Source organism: Teleopsis dalmanni, chromosome X, assembly GCF_002237135.1.
Source record: "Teleopsis dalmanni isolate 2A chromosome X, ASM223713v2, whole genome shotgun sequence".
In the NCBI taxonomy this organism is placed as follows: Eukaryota; Metazoa; Arthropoda; class Insecta; order Diptera; family Diopsidae; genus Teleopsis; species Teleopsis dalmanni.
Window position 1 is genome coordinate 63,719,490 of NC_051848.1, and position 16,334 is coordinate 63,735,823.

The 16,334-nt window shown below is 31.9% G+C and overlaps 1 protein-coding gene across 3 annotated transcripts; it reads right to left on the reverse strand.

Moving 5' to 3' along the window:
* Positions 1 to 3,609: 3,609 nt before the first annotated feature.
* On the reverse strand, positions 3,610 to 9,843 carry LOC119688905 (FUN14 domain-containing protein 1A). 3 transcript variants are annotated; one of them, XM_038103572.1, is made up of 4 exons: positions 9,717 to 9,837; positions 9,427 to 9,642; positions 7,174 to 7,369; positions 3,610 to 4,057 (listed from the first exon to the last, which is right to left on the reverse strand). In XM_038103572.1, the coding sequence occupies exons 2-4, from the start codon at positions 9,573 to 9,575 to the stop codon at positions 3,875 to 3,877; spliced, it is 528 nt and encodes a 175-aa protein (XP_037959500.1). In that variant the 5' UTR covers positions 9,576 to 9,642; positions 9,717 to 9,837; the 3' UTR covers positions 3,610 to 3,874. The 3 variants fall into 3 exon arrangements, with proteins under 3 accessions (XP_037959500.1, XP_037959499.1, XP_037959501.1); XM_038103571.1 differs by having other exon boundaries at positions 9,427 to 9,621; positions 9,717 to 9,836; XM_038103573.1 differs by lacking the exon at positions 3,610 to 4,057 and adding an exon at positions 4,523 to 4,782 and having other exon boundaries at positions 9,427 to 9,621; positions 9,717 to 9,843.
* Positions 9,844 to 16,334: the final 6,491 nt, after the last annotated feature.

The window sequence follows — 16,334 nt, forward strand, 5'->3', positions numbered from 1 at the left end:
GTTTATATTTAATATGTATTTGTTTGAAAATATCATTTAAAAATTAATTTTGACAAAGCCGGACGTTTAAATCGTTGTGAATTAAATTTTAGTTTTTAAAAAGCTGTTCAGAAAAGTCTTGAGTGTAGTAAAAAACAAACAAAAATTAATGATTTTTTTACTCTACACTATGATTGAATGCGTCCTTTCTTATAAATAATTTTTGTAACAACCGAATAAAAAATACTTTTAAATAAATATATACTCGTACGTGTTTATAAGTTAATTTATGAATTCAAATATATGAAAGCTCCTAAAAATAACCATATTGGTAGGTAAATGTATAACATTCGATATTACGAATTTTTCGATATAACGAACAAGGGGTGCAACATAAAATTCGTTATATTGGACGTCCACTGTATATTGAAATTACTTTACCTGCACTGCACTTATGTAAATATTTATTTATTTATTTTTTAATTGCACTTATTTATTATGTTTAGTTAAAAGTTTTTATAAATTTATTTATATATTTATTAAACATCTTATAAAATTTTCACAATGGTAATATATAATTAATCTAATTCACCCTACGAAATTCTGGTAAATACCAACATTCGCTGCCATACCGACATAATTTACTGTTTCCTCTCACACGGCTTAAAATCGAATTCAATCTAAGGACGTGTGCGAGTTAGGCTAAGTTGCGTTCTAAATAAGGGAAATTCTAAGATGAGCCGATAATGTAGTGATGTGTCGATACGTGTTGATAAATGGCTAAATGTGTGCAGTGCAAAAAATCCCAAAAAATCTCCCATTTGGTTTAGCATCAACTTAGCCTAACTCGCACACGACCTTAATATACTCACGTTCTGTAAAATTTTGTTGCCCAATGAAAAGTTTTCAGAGTAATCTAACATTTTTGTAGTTGTGGCATTTATATTTTTTGCTTCATATATAATCGAATCAAATCGCACTTTATTTGTCAAATCATATAAAACAGCTATTAACTTCAGGGTAATTTTGCTACTCTGACAAAATATTTAGAGTGTTATAAATTAATCTCAAGTGTTATACATTTCGCTCGAGATTTGCTAATTAAAAATGAAAATTGCACTAAAAGTAAATCTCAATTGACAAACTTACCACATATTTACCAATCAAAAACGACATTAATAATTCGATAGAACTTGACATTGCAAAATAGCAGCTGGGCTTGGGCTATGAATGATCATTTCAAAAATACCCTGACAAATGGTTCTTAGTAAATTTAAAAATCAGCTGTATGGTAATTATATGTTTTCGTATATTGATATTAGCTCTTAATTATTAGAGGCAAACCGTTTCTGTTTACGTCGACACATAGTTTTTTCAATGAAATTGAAACGTTTAATTAAGGCCGTGTGCGAGTTCAAGAAAATTGATAGTAAATGAAGGGAAGCAGTAAATTATGTTGGTATGGCAGCGGATGTTGGTATTTACTAGAACTTCAAGTAGGGTAAATTAGGTGTTACCGTCGTGAAAATTTTATAAGATGTTTAATAAATAAATTTGAAAACTTTTAACCAAAAATAATAAGTGCAATAAATAAATAAATAAATATTTACATAAGTGCAGTGCAGGTAAAGTAATTTCAATTTACTTTACCTCAATTTACTCGAACTCGCACATGGCCTAAAACATTTACTTAAGTTATAGTTAAATAAATAATGTATTTTTTAAAGACGAAATAAATAATACAAATCTCAAACCATACAGTTACATTTATTAAGTAATATTATAAACAAAAAATAATATTGTAATATCTAACTCTACCACTATTGAAACGTTGATGAGCAAGAAATTGTATATTATTGTGGTTATTTAAAGACGATAAAAAATAATACAAATAATTTATACTTCCGTCTGTCAATGCTATAATATTTACTTATTATGTGCATAATAAATGTACATTGCTTATCGTATGTTATATTATAAAGACAAATGTCTATATAATATAACATATATATAGCGTATAATTGGTAATAAGTATAGGTGTAATTGTACTTCAAAGGAACCTACTAGTATCCTGTTCCGCTTGATTTTTAAAGTCCTTTACGATGTTCTTCTCGATAATCATCTTACCTTAAGTGAAACTGCCCGGCTCTCTCGAGAACTCGACAAAAATACTTGGGGGCTGTTAGTTTTATAGGACTGGAGCACATTTTTGAGATTTCTGTTGAAATCCTAATAAAATTCGCTAATAACACGCGCATCCTCTGTGATAAGCATTATCGCTAAAAAAATTAAACTCTAAACTAGTATCGCAATGAATCTTAATGGTCTGTGCGTCACCTTTCAGATCTGCCAGCATAACCTAACCTAACCTAATCTCAGTGGAATGTGATACTATGCGAGGCACCCAGTTGAAAGATCAGAACAATCTTCTGAAAGTGCTTGAAGACGGATTTTGTGAAAGGGATACACTGATTCTATTAAATATAAAGCAAATAGAACAATCTATAACGGTTTTTGTTGTATTCGCATGGATCCTGCAAATGTATGAGGTGTATTCGAATAATTTTTAGCCAAGCCATGTTTGACTTGGCAGCCAACTTCAAGCTAAATGAGCTGCTGTAATAACAAGAGATGTAGTTATGCGAACGAAAGCCATTTTAGCTTTAACTCAATAACGACATCCGAGAATCGAAGGACGAAAAAGGACCCATATCGTTTCGTGGTCTAGTTCGGCTAATCCTTCACTTCAGTGGGGTCACTTTATGGACGGTGTACTGTTCCAACGTCCCACAATATATATACTCATACCAAAAAGAATCACATCGAATTTCACCAAAGTCTATGTGAAATCTTGTAAAAGAAGACAAACAATCTGTTCCTGTTTACGTTCAGATGATGAAGGGGTGTATTAACGAAGCGACTGAATATTTACTGCAATTCCTTTCTGTGTAAAACCTCAACTCTTCTCTCTCTATGCGAATAACGAACGAACATCTTTTAGGAAGAAACAGGATTTTACATCTGGCAGAAAGTTTCCTGGTCCAAATTACAAGAACGTAAGTACGCAACTCGCTCGCTTTTTCTAGCTTTACGAAATGAGAGACCAAAGGTGAGAGAGAATGTGTCACGCATCACCGCATAAGACGCAAGGATGCAATCATTTTACTTCTTCCTTAATTGATTTGTAGTTTTATGTATTGTAGCAATAAATTAGGATTTTTAACGGTTTTGTCCTTTTAATCTTGTCCTTGAAATTTTATGAAATATATCATTATCATTAACATGTTATCTTAAATGATGATTTAAGATAACTGAAACTTCCAAATTTTTCATTTGTTAAAAGTATTACTAGATATCTAAGATAGTTGTAATATTAATGGAATAAAAAAAAAAAAAAAAAAAAAAAAAAAAAAAATCTTGTCCTCGCAATTGGAGAACAAATATATGTTTTGACCTTTTAAATGATGCAAAAGTTATTTTGTGGCTAGAGTGGAGGAGCAAACAATTGAATTAAAATTGAAAACTTGCTTCGTTCCAATAAAATACTTTTTTACTTTTCTTATAAATAATGTTTTTTATTTAATACTTAATTATATTAAAAGTTTTTATTGTTTATTGTTCCATTTTTATTTTGTTATGAGTGGAACATAATAATTCGCATTAGGTTTACTTGGTGTTAATGAGATTTTCGTTTTAAAATTAAGCAAAAAAAAACTTAAGTAAGATTTTAAGAAAAAAAACAAAGTTAAGTAAAAATTTGTAAATAAAAAATGTTCATAAGTTAATTTTTAAGATATTTGTTTTTAAGTTGTGCATTTTCCATCAACGCCTTATAGCCTGTTGTTTTTTATGCCAACTGTATTTATACTGATGATAGTGTAGTAGGTGGATTTAGTTAGGCGGTTGCAATACCCAGGGCAATGCCGCCAACAAACGCAGTCAAAAATATGTGTAGATCATTGACTTTTGGGCCATTCTCGTCACCAATAAGTTTGCTATACCATTTACGTGCCTTCTTTGCTTTACCCTTCAACATGTCCTCAGCATGATCTATTTTACGATCGACGAACCGTTCAGTCTGAAAATCAATAAAATTTTATACATTAAATATTGTAAATAAATAAACAAAATAACAAAAAAAACAAAAAAAAAAAAAAACTATTCTTAGGAAAAACAGTCATATTTAAAGATTAATATCAATAATTAGTACATTTATAGAAAGGTCTTCTACTCATAGGTGACAATAAAATTTGCTTGTTAATGTATGTATACTTGGGTGTAGTTGAAGTCAAATATATATATAAGAATCTTCCAAAATTTCTTGTGGATGCTTAAGAATATATCAAATGTCCAAATGGGTTCAACTGCCTTAAAAAGCCTTGACAAATTTTTTTTTAATTGGCTGAAGATTATTAAATGTCAGTTAGGGGCAGGCAGGGCAAGCAGTAACTAATTAAATCAATAATTAAATAATTTGCAAACAACAAAAATAAAACAATTCATTTAATTACTAATTGAAAATATATACGTTTTATTTAGTATTTTGACATTTTAAAAATGCAAGCATTATAAAAATATTTAACTAATGTTTTGCTCCTTTTTTTTAATCAGCCAAATAGGGCAACTAATACCGATTCAAGTGAAATCCCGTGTCATGGTATAAATTATATGAATTGTGAAACATATTGTAACTTTTGCGTGGAGACGGTCAGGTCAATATATTTATGCGCAGGCAATACCAAGAAATGTGCCACCAATGAACGAAACAAACAAAAGTGGGTGTTTCAGTACAGCACGTCTGCCCTGAGTAAATATAAAGATGCTTGAGGTTAATGCATTTAAGGATTTATAAAGTATAAACTTCAATAAAACTTTTAATAAGAATAAATAATATCATATATGTACATACAATGGGATAAGGATAAAATTGCATCTTAATTGAAAGATTATTATTAATAGATTAGAGTGTTAGTTTGAATATAAGGAAATTGTAAGCGATTCTGCCAGAATTGCATGCTAACGAGGCTCAACTCCAAAATGTTCACAAAAAATTAAATGGAATGTGAAAGCCATAGGAGCGCAGGTGAGAACTATTTTAAAACCAATAAATTCAGCGTACAAGTAATGAAAAAATTTTAAAATACAATATAATTAATATATATTCAATATACTTCTAAACACAACATAGGTATCAGTAGTGTGTACAATGGCAGATATTTATTACTTATGCCGTTTTCGATTAATAAATCTGGCATAAACTGTTTCAATCTAGATACACTTTTATCATTTACTATTGAAAAATTTCGAGCGAAATGTATAACACTTGAGATTAAATTATAACACTCTAGATATTTTGTTGGAGTAGCAAAATTACCCTGAGATTAACAGCTGTTTTATTCATTATTCATGAGAAATTTAAATGCCCAGTACTAATGCATTTACAAAAATGTTAAATGTGGTCTAGAAACATTCCATTAGGCAACAAAAATTGACAGATCGAGTGTAAATATGAATGAAAATTGCATCCAGATTTGCCAATCGAAATCGCCATTAGTTTAGTCCTATTCCATTCCATTTGTTAGGTATTTCCAGCGATTAATTCAATATGGTTCCAAGAACGGCCGGGTCTACGTCCCGGAGCCACTCGTCAAAGACGACAAAGAGCCGTTCGACCACCCCCAAAGGGACTTCACAAGCAGGTCCCGGCGGGTTACAACAACAACATTAATTCAATATCTTTTAATACCTACGAGATATCACCTACATTTTACTATAAGCACATTTTTTTTTTGATATAAAGTAAAGAACAATCAAATATCATTATATTAGAAGTGCATTTATTAGCCACCTTTCTTCATGCAATGTTATTGTTGTTATTGTAACCCAAAGGTTCTGCTTGCGTAGTTCATTTTGGGTGTGGCGAACGGTTCAAACGGTCGTTCTTGTATTCCTACAAAGCGAATACTAAATCAACTTAAAAAATATATTCGAAAAAATTTTTTAAAGTTATCAAAACCCAGTTCTTGATATAATCATAAATGAGATTATAAAGGTTGAGAAATACCTGAATATAAATTGATACTTCCAAAAAGCATATCAATTTATTAACATTTAGGGAAATATAAAATATGAAATCGTTTTTCATAGATTAGTTCAATCTCTACTTCTGTTTCTTTTGTTCTCTTTTAAACACTATTAAAAATAATACGGTAATATATGGTATATATGGAATATATGGTACATATAAAATTCTCAACTGAAAATCAAAATTTTGTTAAAAACTAATTTAATTAAAAGAAATAGAAACAATCAACTATTTCTTTATGAAAATCTTTTATGTTATATTGTTAATGTTGTAACTCAGTAGAGACTCAACCCATCTACTAGGCATAGAAGTGAATTAATTTGAGTTGAAGACCTCACCAATTTTAACACCTCGTTGTTTTATTAAATAAACAGATTAATTAATGCACAATTAACATATGAGAATAACCACTTTGAACATATTTATCTACAAAATTATGTCTTAAGAAGTAGTTCTTGTGACCTAACTGAAAATGATCTGCTGTAATCCATTTCATTAAGAAATGACACTTAACAATAACAAATAATATATTAAAAATATTTCTGAAAACGGTTTTACGATGAATTTTGTTGTTACGTTACTCTTTTTTAATTGAAATTAACTATATCACTATATAGACTAATTTGTGAGATCACCGACTTCTCTATTCCCTTAAATGGATGCAATGACTAAATGGGCATAAAAAGTATACAACACAAATGTCAGAGAGATGTTGAGAGATGAAGCATGAAACAATGTGCACATATAGGATTGGGTGTGCCTTAATTTTATACAGATATATATTAGTATTTGGATTTTACATTAAAAATGTTTATGATAAAATATTAAAGCAGTAACTATATATTTATAACTTTCTGGGTAAAGATCTTATGATATAAGTTTTATATGTTAAATTCGATAGCCCTATACTTTGTTTCAGAAACGCCCTTTAATCAGTTAAAGAATACGTCCTACATAAGTATCATTCTCGACAAAGTACACTTTCAAATATTTTGAATTGAAAGTTTAAAATTTGAATAAGAAACTGTATAGCTAGCTGGTTGCTTAAGCAATACATTTGTTAACATATATATATTATTTTATTTATTTACATATGATATGTAATTTACCTTGTCAATCCAACTCTTGTCTTTTCCTGTAACAGCAGTTTCGACCTTGTCAGTAACATTATCAATCTTTTTAGTGACCTTGGACCAATCAATTTGGATATAACCTTCTTGATGTGCTACCTCCAATAGTATTATACCGCCACCAATAGCGAAAGCAGCAAATTTGCCAACCTTCATGGTAGCAAAACCAGTAACCCTGAAATAAAACACAATTAATTTTTAATAACTTCGTTTAATTTATTAATTTACGCTCAGTGTTTAAAAAATTTTAAATTCTTATTATTATAAATAGTTATTATAAATATATTAATACTTATTAATACTATTCCACACATTTACAGAACTTATCTTAGTTAATATTTCAATATTAATAACATAATGCAGATATTTTTGTAGGCTGGTGTTCTGTTTCTATGTTATTGTAATCCTCATGGATCTGTAAGCAGAACCATACACGACAAATACATATGTTAAGATATAAATGGTCAATACCAATGTGAATGGTATTGTGTGTATTGAGTATTGTCTTTCTAAAGGCATTGTAAATTCATTTAATTGAAAACTATTGTGTATATATGCATAATAAACATTTGAAAACGGGTTTAAGCAGATTTTTATACTCCGAACAACTTTTTTCAATGTCAATTTATAATATACACTTTACCAAAACTAAATAGTTGGGCGCCAAGAAAATCGAAAAAGTGCTGTTACTAAAATCGCATAATACGAGTCTGCTTTTTAAATTAATACAAAAACAAAATCGCAGCTATTCTTTCGGAACGGCAGACTGTAGTTAGAGACCAAACATCAGCGCCCATAAATCTCGCCGATGTTTCACCGTTCGCAAATAAGTGTTATAGTATTTTTTAAAAAAAGGAAAGTAACAAATATACTAGGTTTGATTAGCTTACACCCGCGATTATAAGGTGGATCCTCATATATATTGGCCCATTGTGTTACCCTATAAGAAAACTGGAAGGGAACAAATAGCCTATGCCAACAACAGGAATAATAATTGTTTTTTTTTGTATTAAAAATATGTCCATTTCGGATTTGTCAAAGTTAAAATTCATAAAGCGGACTAATTGTATAGCTATATTAATACGTTCACAACACATAATATTCTATTATATTACATGTAATATAATAAATATATAAAATATATAAAATATATAAAATAATATAAATATTATATATAATATAATATAAATATTATATATAATATAATATAAATATTATATATAATATAATATAAATATTATATATAAATAACATATATATTATATATATAATATAATATAAACATTATATATAATATAATAACAATATTATATAATATAATATATAATATAATATAAATATTATATATAATATAATATATAATATAATATAAATATTATATATATAATATAATATATAAATATTATATATAATATATATATATTAATATAAATATTATATATAATATAATATAAATATATATATATAATATAATATAATAATATAAATATTATATATAATATAATATAAATATTATATATAATATAATATAAATATTATATATAATATAATATAAATATTATATATAATATAATATATAATATAATATAAATATTATATATAATATAATATTTAAGGATCTGCTTGTGTAGTTTCTTTTGGGACTGCTAGACGATATTGGCGTGTCTCCGACACGTAGACTCTGTCGTCCTTAGAACCATTATTGCACATAGATACGCTCAAGCGTGGTGTAGGGATTTTAGGAGTTTATGAGGACTACAACAATAACATATGTAGTAATTGTTAAATATGTATAATTCAATACGCATTGTATTAATATTTTTACAACTTTGATATGAAAAAATTTGTTAAGGCCATTGTTTTAAACATTCACAAACTACAGCAAAAAAAAAAAAAAAAAAAAACAAACACATTCACATTTTCTGAAACATACACATATGTGCATGCACATACATGCTTGTTAGTTACAGTTTCGATGTAAACAAATTTTGTTTATAAATGTGACGCAATAATGCGACAACACCTGAACTACCGGCGCGACATGTCTGCCGAATGCTACGATTTGTCAAAAGTTGTCACAAACACGAATTTCTCAGTTTAGTTTTCTTTAAATTACGTCATCTTGAAAACACACAGTTTTTTTGTCAAATTATGAAATATTTTCATTATATAAGTAGTCGAAAAGAAGCGCCCAGTCATCATAAAGAATAGATGCTATTTGTCATTACTTACCAACCAGTCGTAGCGCCTATCAATATTTGAGAATAAGCCGAACGGGATGAGATGTCACCGAGTACTCCTCCTAAGAACTTGGAAGCGTCAGACATCTTTTCAATTTTGTTATTTTTCCGTTCCTTACGCGTCTTTGACCAATCGCTCATTACTGAGATTATCGGCCTAAAAGTTGAACTATTTGACAGAGTTTTTCTAGAACGTAATAAATTTTGACTATTTTATTTCAACAGTAAATTTTAATCTTTAAGAAACTATAATAATCATTTTGACATAAAAATCAACTGTACCTAGAACTTCTTTTCACCAAAGATGCTTGCACCAATTTCAAATCGCGCTTTAGCTCCACTAATAGCGCAAAATTTCCAACTGCAGTCTGCTTGTGATGTAGGATAGAATAAAATAAATCCTCAACCTACACTGTGTATCGATAAATTTCACTGACAGTTCAGGTTTGATATTTCTTGTGTTGCCATATTGTTTGCTTTTGAAATCATTTATTCGTTGCATTTTACAACGTTTATCCTGCGTCTACACTGATTAGATTCCAGTAAGATTTTTGCATAAACAGGCTTTGCATTTGTTTAGTAATCATGCAAATATTATTCAAAGACAAAATTTAAAAACAATTCACATTAGCATTCAAACATAAAAATATATTTTACAATTATTAAAGATTATGTTGTGCGAGTTCGATTAAATAGAGGTAAAGTAAGCTGAAATTTCTTAAGGATTTTTTGCACTGCATTTATGTAAATATATATATATATATTTGTTTATTGCACTTATATATTATTTTTGGTTAAACTTTTTCAAATTTATTTATTTATTTATTAAACATCTTATAAAATGTTTATAATGGTAACAACTAATTTACCTAATTTTCATCTAATTTACTCTACTCGAAATTCTGGTAAATACCAACATTCGCTATCATACCGACATAATTTACTATTTCCATCAATTTACTCAAACTCAAACACGGCTGCAATAACAGTATAGGCAGACCTGACATTAAGTTGGATGGAAATCAAAATATTTCGATTTTTGTCGGCTAACATGCAAAACTTCATTCTATTTTAAGGAATGAAAGTGCAAACATCACTTAAATGCACGCATGATTTTATTTTATAGTATATTTGTTGTATTTTTTTTTTATTGCTGAACAGTGTTAAAATAATGTCGGCAGTGCATAATGTCATAATAGGAAGCCACTTCGTACCAAGTTGTAGCACCAAGTATGATGTATAATTCCCGCTTTAGATACATTCCAAATAACTTGGTAATTCAATAAAATGGTTTGTAAATATGTTTTTGTGAAATTACACAACTTCACAACTCGCACTACGGAGTTAATTTCTTAAGCATAGTACTAACATCCATTCACACGAAAAATTGACATATAATAAAAATCGGCATTTTGTAGAGCATTTTTTAATATATTATTTTATGTTACTTTTTTGTGCCAAATGGATGTTTCAAGTAATTTGAACTTGAAAAAAATTAAAAGAATCAAGTTTAAAATTTAATAGTAAATAAATTGAATTTTATATTATCCGTTATTGATGAACTTTTCAAATAAAACTCTTTCAATACAAAACTTCATGTTAGAACTTCAAATCAAGTAAGCTTTGGGTAGGCTTTGGGTTGATTGGTTAATTACTACTGATTTTGCGTTTCACATTCGGCAGGGCAAACCAAAAAAAAGTTATTTACGAATAATTAAATATAAAAAATAATTCCAAAAAATCACTAATAATGATTATTTCCCAATACTCAACACAGCCATGATTTGTTGGTGTAATTCACCACTGTTATAGAGTATGTAAACAAAGTAATACATTCAAAAGCCAGTATGAAACACACTGCTTAAACGCAAATTATGTGTGCACACCTGAGAACTTAACACTCAAAGTACACTCATAAAAAACCGAATCTAAATGTATATATGTAAATGTCTTATATGGCGTTTATATTGGCCGAAAATGGCTCATTTTGAATGACTCATTTGAAAGTGTTTACATTCGTTGTAATTCGTTTGTTTTCATTTTAAACAGCTGATTTTTCAACTTGCTTGTTGATTTTATTTTTGGTCTGTGCCAAAAAAAATATTGCATGAAGGTTAAATATGCTTTCAAACCTTACAATATAAACTTAAAACATATTTTTAACTTCCATTAATTACCTTTTGGGAAGTAGAAGTTCTAAAAAGAGGTGCATCGTGTTCAAGAAAATGCAACCACCAAACATTTGTTTACCTTTTTTTGTAAATATGTCAAAAACAGCTTTCTCAAACTGTCAAAATGCCATGAAAAGCTTTTATTTAGGATATCTTCAATGGATTCCTTTGCATTTGGAACATATGTGGAATGCATTCGAACGTCTTTCATACAGAATGTGAGAAAATTGCTCATTTTTGCGCTTGAAATTTTATATGCAAGAATGAGTCATTCGATACTCATTTTTGACCAAAATGAGCCATTTTCGGCCAATGTAAACGCCATATTACTCACATACTACTATGCCTATAGCATTCACATTCACCACAGAAATGATTTATAAGTGTTTTAGTTAACGAATGCCTGTGCTAATAAATCAGCTTCACAAGAATGCGTACACTTTTCTGAGTAGAGTGGCTAAATGGTTAATGATTCATGAATCATAGCATATACTCAGGTGAGTATGAGTTTACTCATCGAAAATTAATGACTCGAATGACTTGTTGCTTGTGAAGCAAAAAATTTGCGTGTGTTTAGTTTCATGCTTTTGGTGGCTGTTGTTGTTGTTAGCACGTTTACCATTTCTGCTACTACTTCGCTTTCTGCATAGCAAATAACTCTGTTTCAAGAAGCAGTTGCGATTAAGCAACGAAGTTCGAAAGGTGCCTATCTAGACCGGGACGCCTGCTTATCGTTTGCTGAAATGACAAGACTGCTACCTGAAACCAGTTTTCAAGTCACACATTAAACTCCATCACAACAAAAAATTAGTTGATAAACTAAGGATCGCTTCCATAAAACCGTTCTAATTTGGTAAATATTAATCGAAGCAATCAGAGGGTGTCGGAGGTAAGGAGCTTCGGTGACACAATAATAGAAGAGGAATTAGCCCTCAATTGAAGTCACACTGCACTATTTTGTTAGCACCCTAGCCCCTATCACCACAAAAAAATTATTTTATATGTATTCCTGGGTATAGAAGACCATAAAATCAATATCTGGGACTAAAACGTAAATAAGATAAGTACAACTTTTTAGAAACACATCTTTTAAGCTAGGCAGCACCACCAGAAATGTCCTATTATGCTGTTAGCGAAAATGAAGAGCCCCGTGTGATAGTGGGATAAGAATACCATATCAGTAGTCCTCTACTCGTCGACTAAAAGAGAAAACTCACAGGTCAAAGTTAAGTATCTATGATTTGTGGTAAACCGTGGGCGCGTATAGGTCAAAAAACTTGCTAAGATTCCTAATAAGCCGATCCCTATGCTAGCCGTCTAAGTCTGGACTCCAGAGAGTTAGATGGGTGTTTACGCATATCTGCTCAGGTCCTGCTAAGTTGACCAGCCTTCGGGAAGTACAACTATCTATCAGGTCAACTGAGAAGTGATAAGTGCGGTCATGTCGCTGCTTATCACTTGATGCAGATAGTCGGGCGGAAATGTAGAACATCACCCTTTTGAGTGAGTGGAATGTGCGTATTAGAAATAAAGCCCTACAAACTAAGGTGAAACACCTTAACCTTTAGCTTGGCTGTTGGGGTAGAAGAAGTCTTAGTATCGAACTCAGGATACCTGCTAACCTCCTGTTTTAAATAGCCTGGCATGCGAAGCTCTCCGCAGGTGGACATATTTCTCTTCGCTACTCGTGGGAATTAAATGGTCACTAATGAAATTTTGAAAAACTCTAACCGAGGCGAAATGTTTGACGCTAATAAGGTCAACAATGAGGCTTCACAGGCCGAAATGATATTCTTAGCTGCAAAAGATAGCCATTAATCACAACGGTAAAAAACGTGACAATGACTGACCTCGACTTAGCCGAGCGGATTTGTCTGAATAAGTGGTAGAAGCAGAAACGAAAAAGAAAAAGGCAAAAGGCTGAAAAAGCAACACCATCAGTTGAACAACTAGCCGAACGTATAAGTGAAGTATCGCATGTGGAGTCCTCACTAGAGGCCGAACTGCTAGTAAAATGGCATAAGGGTGGTGCCCGGAAGCTCCGACAGCTAGTTCGACTACTTCAACTGGAACCACAGGCCATAACTCTGATGGTGGACAACCAGTGAAGGATGATAGTGAAGCTGAATCGGCGGCGAAAGACCCAACCAAAACGCAAGTTGGACTACCCAACCGGGCACGTAATCGACCCGCATTGGTTGGCAAAAGGACTGTTGATCAGCGCGGTGGACAGTCTTTAACGGCTGATAACCAAAGGATGACACAAACTGGACCTAGGGTTGGGAAAGGCGTATAGCTCACACATGGTGTCTAACTAATCAAATCAAAGCGTAGAGGTCAGAAGGTTGGAGTCAACCAAAGTGGACAACCAGCAATAGTTGTTAACTAAGTGGGGTCTTAGTTAGGATGGCGGATTAACTGCCAAGCATCAGTAAGACTGCAAACAATCAGAACTGTGGCAAGGTTGGGGACAACCAAGGTGCAAACTAAAAAAAAAAGAACTCTAACAAGCGGGCAGTAGAAAACACAAACTATGGCCCTGCCCATTAGAGGTCCTGCGCCCAGGCAGCTAGGACGAATCTCAATATATGTATCATCGATTCAAAAGTCGAAGAACTTTTTGGCGAAAAACACTTAGTTGCTTTCAAAACATCTTTGTTAAACGCCCTGGAGTCCCTAGATGACGAAATAGGTGGCATAGGGTTTTTCAGCAACACTCGCTTTGAGAATTGTTAGATTAAGTGTGAAAACTAGCAATCTAAGGCACGATTAATCAGCAAGGGTAGCTTAGCTGGAAGGTCTTTGGTCAGTAGCTAATCTGACGGCTGGCACACTAACAGCGTTGCGCAATGAGAGGAAAATATTCCTCCTTTTATACGACTTTACTGAAGGCAAAAAAATTATTCTCAGCAGACTGCAGAAGCAAAACGGCTGAGTGAAAGACACTTCGAAATGGAGGATCACTAACTTCTGAAAGTTTGGCTGGCGTCATGCTCACAGTATGGTGGCGTAAAGAAGAGGCTAAGGTGATTAAGACTGCAGAGAGCAGATTTAACTGTGGTCAAAATCAGCCCAAAAGAATGCACGGTGAACATGACAATGGGTCTGTCTAGATCATTAAGGTGGTTGGTGGGCCCATACTAGAAAACAATAAAGGTGGAATAACTCAATATTCATAACAAAAAAGCGGCATCAGAAATGATTCTGCAACACTTTGACGTAAAAAAGTTAGACATTCTATAAATTCAATAGCCCCGGGTTGTTCAGAACGTAATTAAGGGACTCTCTACATCAACTGTTCTTTTAACAGACAGCTGAAAAAAAGGACATATAAAATGGTGAGATCAATAGTTATTGACATAACCAAATGATCAGGTGCAGTGACACAGAAAATTGAAAAATAGAGGGTCGCTGATAGACTTATGATGTCGGATGTCGGAGGATACACTTTGAAATACTCTGTCCTCCGAAACGCATTAGTAACCAAAGGCTAGTAAAGATTCCTGAGAATACGGATCACGTCACATACATGACGTCGTTAAAGGAAGTATTACAAAACAGGCCGCTGAGAAAATTCAAAACTACATTGACTGTAGAGGCGGAAGTCAAAGCAATTACTGCTACGAATGTTAAAGTATTCGGAAACGTTTGTCCCCAAACCAGTATTGCTAAAAAGTTTTCGATACCTTGGTAAAGTCAGGATCTTATTGCAATAAAAAAAGAGGCAGGGAACGCCTTTAACAAATACATGAGAATGACTCCGAATCTTGTACATGGCTAAAAAGTGCGTGGATAAATTAAATTATCTAGGTAGCTTAGTCACAACTAAGAGCAGAGCGGACGAAGACATTGACTCACGTTTAATCAAAGCCAAAATTGCATTTGGCATGTTGCGTGTTGTGAGACGCTCTAATCAAATTTCCACTCGCACAGAACTTCACATTTACAACTCCAATATAAAGTCTGTTGTATTTTTTGCCTGTGAGACTTGGAAAAAAACAAGAGAGATTGATACAAAAACACAAACTTTTGTGAATAAATGTTTGCGACAAATATTAAAAATATGGTGGCTTAAACACATCACAAACACCAACCTATGGTCCGTTATGGAAAAAGACGAAAATGAAGAGAAGCCAATTATTCCTGGAGTGATATAAAAACAGAATTCGATATAAAAAGATGGTAGAGGCTCTGTGCTCCACTGGGAGATGAGAATAAGTGAGATAAAAAGCGCGAATTTAAGAAGGCACTACTCAACTTGAAACGGAAGTAATGGCGGGACTTCTGTTCGAGCATGATGCGGACCTCTGAAGTAGGTAAATTAAAAAGGTGATCACCAAAGGCCTGGTCTTAAGCTTTAATTTAGTCCGAAAGAAGGGTGGTACCATGGCGGAGACTGTAAGAGAGTCATTAAGTACACTTAAGGAAACCCACACAGTCTGCTCTGTACGTGGTCAGGAGCGTAATTGAGAGAGAGCTAACATCAGCAAGCATATTGATAGCCATCATGATGGACATTGAAGGAGTCGTTGATAAAGTAGGCTTTGATAAGTTCAAATCTGCTGTACCTAACCGAGAAGACAGTTTACTTATTATTGATTTTATGTTATGGATTGATTTTATGCTAAGGCCAAGAGCGATAAGCCAACAAAATGAAAGACATAGACTGAGAGACAGAACAGTTTAAACTTCACATCTAAAGCATACATACAATAGGGTATGCGGACGA